General features: G+C 41.1%; 1 protein-coding gene across 1 annotated transcript; it reads right to left on the bottom strand.

The window, feature by feature from the left end:
* Positions 1 to 4,378: 4,378 nt before the first annotated feature.
* On the bottom strand, positions 4,379 to 4,987 carry LOC149817166 (dirigent protein 22-like). The gene has a single exon (XM_089987039.1). It carries the CDS (start codon positions 4,985 to 4,987, stop codon positions 4,430 to 4,432), a length of 558 nt encoding a protein of 185 aa, XP_089843165.1. The 3' UTR covers positions 4,379 to 4,429.
* Positions 4,988 to 5,428: the final 441 nt, after the last annotated feature.

Here is a 5,428-nt window from a genome sequence, read left to right as displayed (position 1 = left end):
TATTATGGAGGATCTTTTTAAACAAGCTAACAGCTCCTAAGTGGAGAAGCTGAACCAAATTCACATTGTTTTAATTATGTATATATGATTACCTAAGTCTATGGTCCCAACTAGGGGTGTCAGTCAACTGGTCGGGTTTGGTTCGGACCCAGTACGAGATTTTTTAGTATGGTATCGGGTTCAGACCTGGGTCTAATCGGGTCCACTATAAGAAAAACTATACCCAGACCCAATAAAAACTACATGAACTAAACTTGGACCATACCCGGCAAAACCATATTTTTTATCATTTTTACATTGAAAATTGTGGGTCTTAATCGAAACTCGGGTCGGGTCTGGGTCTGGTATAAAATTTCACAAACTATACCTGGGTCGAACCTTCAGGTCTTCTTATTTATCACCATACCCGGACCCTATAGGGTTTGGTTCGGGTCGGGTCTGCTAAACCAGGCCGGTTGATGCCCCCAAATCCCAACACAAGCAGACTTTCCCACATCCCAAGACCCAAAATTTCATAAGATGGCCATCTCTTCTCTCTTTCATCGGAGGACCACCACGATGGGGTGGCAATGAAGTCATTCATTGTCTTTGGGTGGAGAGAGAGAGAGAGAGCAGTGTGCAGAGATACCGAGAAGGGGAGGGAGACGGGAAGGCCGTATGGTGGTGAAAGGATGGCGGGGAGGTAGAGGAAGGGGTGCTGGGAAGTAGAAGGAGCGATGGTGGAGGTGGTGGGAGGGAAAACGGGAAAGAGGAAAGAAAGGAAAATGGAACCATCTTGGTGCACATGAGTTTACATATTTGATGGGTTTACATCTCTCTCTCTCTCTCTCTCTCTCTCTCTCTCTCTCTATATATATATATATATATATATATATATATATATATATATATATATATATATATATATATATATATATATATATATATATGTGTGTGTGATTGTCAATGGGGACCTGACCGAACCCTATAGGGTTCGGGTATGATGATAAATAATAAGACCTGGGTCTAGACCCGAAGGTCCGATTAATACATGGATCCAGGTATTTGTGAAATTTTATAATAGACTCGGGCCCGACCCAAGTTCTTTGATGTAAAAATGATAAAAATTATTATTTTACCGAGTATGATCCGGGTTTGGTTCATGTAGTTCTTATCAGGTCCGGGTATAGCTTATCTTATAGTGGATCCGATTAAACATTAGTCCGAACCTGATATTATACCCAAAATTCAGGCCCAAGTCTGGTTTTACCCGGATCAAAACCAAACCTGACCCGTTGACACCCATTATATACATAGGATGCCTTGCATACGCATTGAAGAAGTTTGGTAGTGGTTATTGGGACACCGGTTGAACAATATCGTCAACCCAAATAATATAAACTCAAGCCAAATTATGTGCTTCCAGAACATTCGAAGGAGAGTACTGGCACGGTTATTTGTGTCAACGGGTTGGATTTGACGCGAACCTGACCCTAGCAAACCCGATTGGGTCCAGGTTTGGTGATAAAGGTCCACGTCCAATTAGAACCCAAAGTCGGTTAGATTAGTATATAGAGTCAGGTATGGTTTGTAAAATTTCATACCAGACCAGGGTCTAACCTGAGTTTCCATTAAGATTTATAAATTTTCAATGCAAAAAAAAAAAAACTTTACTTATGTTTTCTTTTTACTTTACATATCTGCTTCATATTCTTGATTTATGTTTGTATTGCAGTTTTACATTTAATGATGTTTCCTTATTTTTTAAAAGAAAAAGTGTATCTTTTAGTTTATCACCCAAAAAGAAATCTCGAAATCTGAATTTGTTGAAAATAATTAAAGAACGGGTAAAGGGGATTATGAGGAGTGATTAAGGTTCTGTTTTGGAGCTAATGATGAAATCACTGTTTTCTTGTGTTGCCAAAATGTGACGTTGATAATTGAGTTGCCAAAAGCATTCTCTTGTAAATGGTGTTGAAATGTAGTGTTGGGACCCCCCAATGCACTGTTTTGACAACACTACTATTGTCAAACAGCAGAGACCATGAGAGCACTGAGGAAAATGGTAGGGATGTGTACAATCTATGAAAAAAAAAATTCTTTCTTTCTCCTGACCATACTATAAAGAGCCCCTCAAGGAAACCGATTTTCTTTCATCGAGGATCACTCTTTGTTCACAGAGACACGCTCTTTCTTCTTATGACATGGAACTCTTATTCTCATACGCGAAAGAGTCAGTAATGATGTGGAGTGAACGAAGGTTTGATGTCACTAAACACTAAGGTTGGCAGCGGACCGGGGGAAAGCGGGGCCCCACCCCGCCTCGCCCCGTTTGGACCGGGGATGAAGGGTATGAAACGGGGATGGAGGCGGGGACGAAGGTTAAAATCCATCCCCGTCCAGGGGTGGAGGCGGGGATGGACGTGCACTTTTCCCCGTCCCGCCACGATCCCCACCTCATCCCCGCCCCGACCACTTTTCCCCGCAATATCCCCGCCCCACCCCGACTCATCCCCATTTGAACCGGGGATGGAGGACATGAAACGGGGATGAAGGCGGGGGTGGAGGATAAAATCCATTCCCCGCCGGGGATGGAGGCGGGGGTGGAGACCTTGTCCCCCGCCCAGCCCAGCCCCGCCCCACTGCCATCCCTACTAAACACTCTTTGTGGCGGACTTTTCTAACTATGAGGTTCCAAGAACCCTTAGTAGGCCTTTGATAGTCCAAGACCAATACTCTTTTGGACGGGCTCCCAAACATAACCTAAATCAACTTTGCAAGTGAATCAGAGCATCGATGGCTTTTTGAATATTGAAAAAGTGGGGAATTCAAAGAAAAGCAATAAGACAAATCATGTGAGAAGAACAATATTGCCTTGTACAAGTCTCTGTCACAGGGACACGCCATTTTAGCTGCATGCCCCTGGTGACACGAGCAAGCATACTCTAATACTATGACACTTTTTAAATAATAATTTACTATATTTTAATTTTATTTCAATAAGAAGTCATTTTTTATTGTTACAATATTCATAAAACAGTTTTTTATTGATTAAAAAATAAAAAATTGGTGTCTTAGTGTCTCATTTTTGAAAAGTTTCTTGAACTTTAGAGTTGAATCCACGACTACCCTGTGCCTTTAGTGGCCCACCTATGAAAGCTATAGCGACACACCCATGCGGCAATGAGGTTTTTGATCCGGAGACTTCAACTGAGAACCCTCACAACCACCTCCGTTGGCCACGCAAGAAAAGCCCGCGGTGGTGATATAATTTTGTTTAACTGGAATATGTAAACTCGAAAAATGAGATTTTCATACTTTTTTTTTAGTTTTTTGTGTTTTTTTAAGTTCATCATAAGGATGCAATCTAGATGCTTGATTTTTATAGAAACATACTCTTCGATCATCCGATTACGATGTATAAGGTTCTTTTAAGACTTTAAAATCAACGGATATTGAAGCATACAAAATCACATTTTTTGACCAGATTAGGATGTTCCAATAGTCAATTCCAAGCAAATGAACAACGCTTAATGCATTTTTAGATTTAAAAAAAAAACTATCAAAATCTGGGTTCATACTAATTTACATGGTTTACATATTTCAATTTCATATATATATATATATATATATATATATATATATATATATATATATATATATATAAAGAGAGGAGAGAGGGAAGGGAGCAGCATTAGGATCCAAACCCCAGCATGTCGTACAATGTGCAATATTTTCTTGGCTCATATGTTTTTCATTGAAAAAACACAAACCAAATCCTGCTTCATAACATTTGGCCCATGCTGATCCACTATGAGGTTCGATTGGGTTGACATGACCTGCGCTCATGATTTCTAGCTAGTTTGGATGGTAAGGTCGGCAGAATCAAATATTACCCCCCAATTATAATGTGTGGGTGTGAGAGAGAGAGCACCATCGTATCATAACGAGAAACCAACTAAGAATTAAACACTGTTATCTCCTGAAATGAAAAATCAGAGCACCATCATATCATAATGAGAACCAACTAAGTATCTCCTGAAATGAAAAACCAACACTATTCAGAGAGAGAGAGAGAGAGAGAGAGAGAGCACCATCATATCATATTCCAAACCAACTAAGAATTCATCGCTATTATCTCCTGAAATGAAAAATCAACACTATTCAGAGAGAGAGAGAGAGAGCACCGTCATATCATAATGAGAATCAACTAAGAATTCAACACTATTATCTCCTGAAATGAAAAACCAACACTATATATATATATATATATATATATATATATATAGAGAGAGAGAGAGAGAGAGAGAGAGAGCACCAAATAACAATTGAACATTATTGGCTCCAGAAATGAAAAACCAAAATCCACACTTTAAAACTGGAAGAAACAAGTCCTACAACAGTCCCCTCAAACCCCAAAAAAAGGAAGGAGGGATTAATTTCAACACCCTCACGGGTGCAACACAACCACATCATACTGCACGGTGGCATCACCAGTGTTGGTATCAAACCAACGAGTCCTGACCAGGACATAACCACGAGCCAACCGGAAGGCCCCTGTCCCACCAATCACGGGCATCTCCCTCACCTTGTGAAAAACAGGGTTCCTCCCCATGATGCTAATAGTGCTCCCATTGTACTTCCCCCCAATGAACACCACATTAATGCTCATGAGAAGCCCAACATCCTGCTGTGAAGCAAAGGCATAGAACCCCTGGCACCTTCCTATGAGCTTGGAGTTTATCTCTGGCTTCTCAGTCAAGGGGTTGTCGATCATTTGCACCTGGCCGAAAGCGGTCATTGATGTGTTGCTTGATGGGGCTTGGGCAATGGTGATGCTTGTGGGGTTCTTTCCACTCAGCACATCATGCCAGTAGAAGCGCAGCCGGGTCACCTTCTCTTTTCTTGGCTTCCATCTTGGGGAATTGGGATTCTTGGCTTGAGCATTTGTGGTGATGAAGAGGAATATGGTGAAGAGGACGTAATATTTGGCAAGGAGGCCGTCCATGATGTTGGGGATGCGGTTTAATGCCTTGACTGGGAGAGAATGGGAGTCCTTGGGTGCGCAAGACGGGTTTTTATGGAGAGATATGAGAGAGAGAGAGAGAGAGAGAGATGTCTTCTTTTTGGAAATTTGGGGAGAGAGATAAAGATGGTTTTATTTTCTAGAGAAAGCTTTCTTTTTGGAAATTTGGGGGAATAGAGAGAGTTTTTTTTTTCTACAGAGAGAAAGTGCTGTCCTTGGTGGAAATTTGCAGCAGGAGGCTTGACGTTTAAGTTTGCACATGGTGAAAGATGGAGACTCCTTTGAAACCTTTTTCTTGTTTCCGCGTTTTGGGGGAATTTGTCCTTTCAAACCACTAATCTGGTGGAAATTAAAATTTACTGAGGTGACCCTTTGGCCTTTCTTTTTTGGGGTGCTTCTATGGTGGTATTGTAGTAAGCACCT

Source organism: Nuphar pumila, chromosome 14 (genome assembly GCF_984573655.1).
Source record: "Nuphar pumila chromosome 14, dmNupPumi1.hap1.1, whole genome shotgun sequence".
Classification (NCBI taxonomy): Eukaryota; Viridiplantae; Streptophyta; class Magnoliopsida; order Nymphaeales; family Nymphaeaceae; genus Nuphar; species Nuphar pumila.
The sequence above is the reverse complement of the archived record's forward strand: the minus strand, read 5'-3'. Positions and strand labels throughout refer to the sequence as shown.

What these genes read in the sequence shown, in the direction of transcription:
- LOC149817166 (XM_089987039.1), bottom strand. Translation starts at nt 4,987, where the DNA reads ATGGACGGCCTCCTTGCCAAATATTACGTCCTCTTCACCATATTCCTC.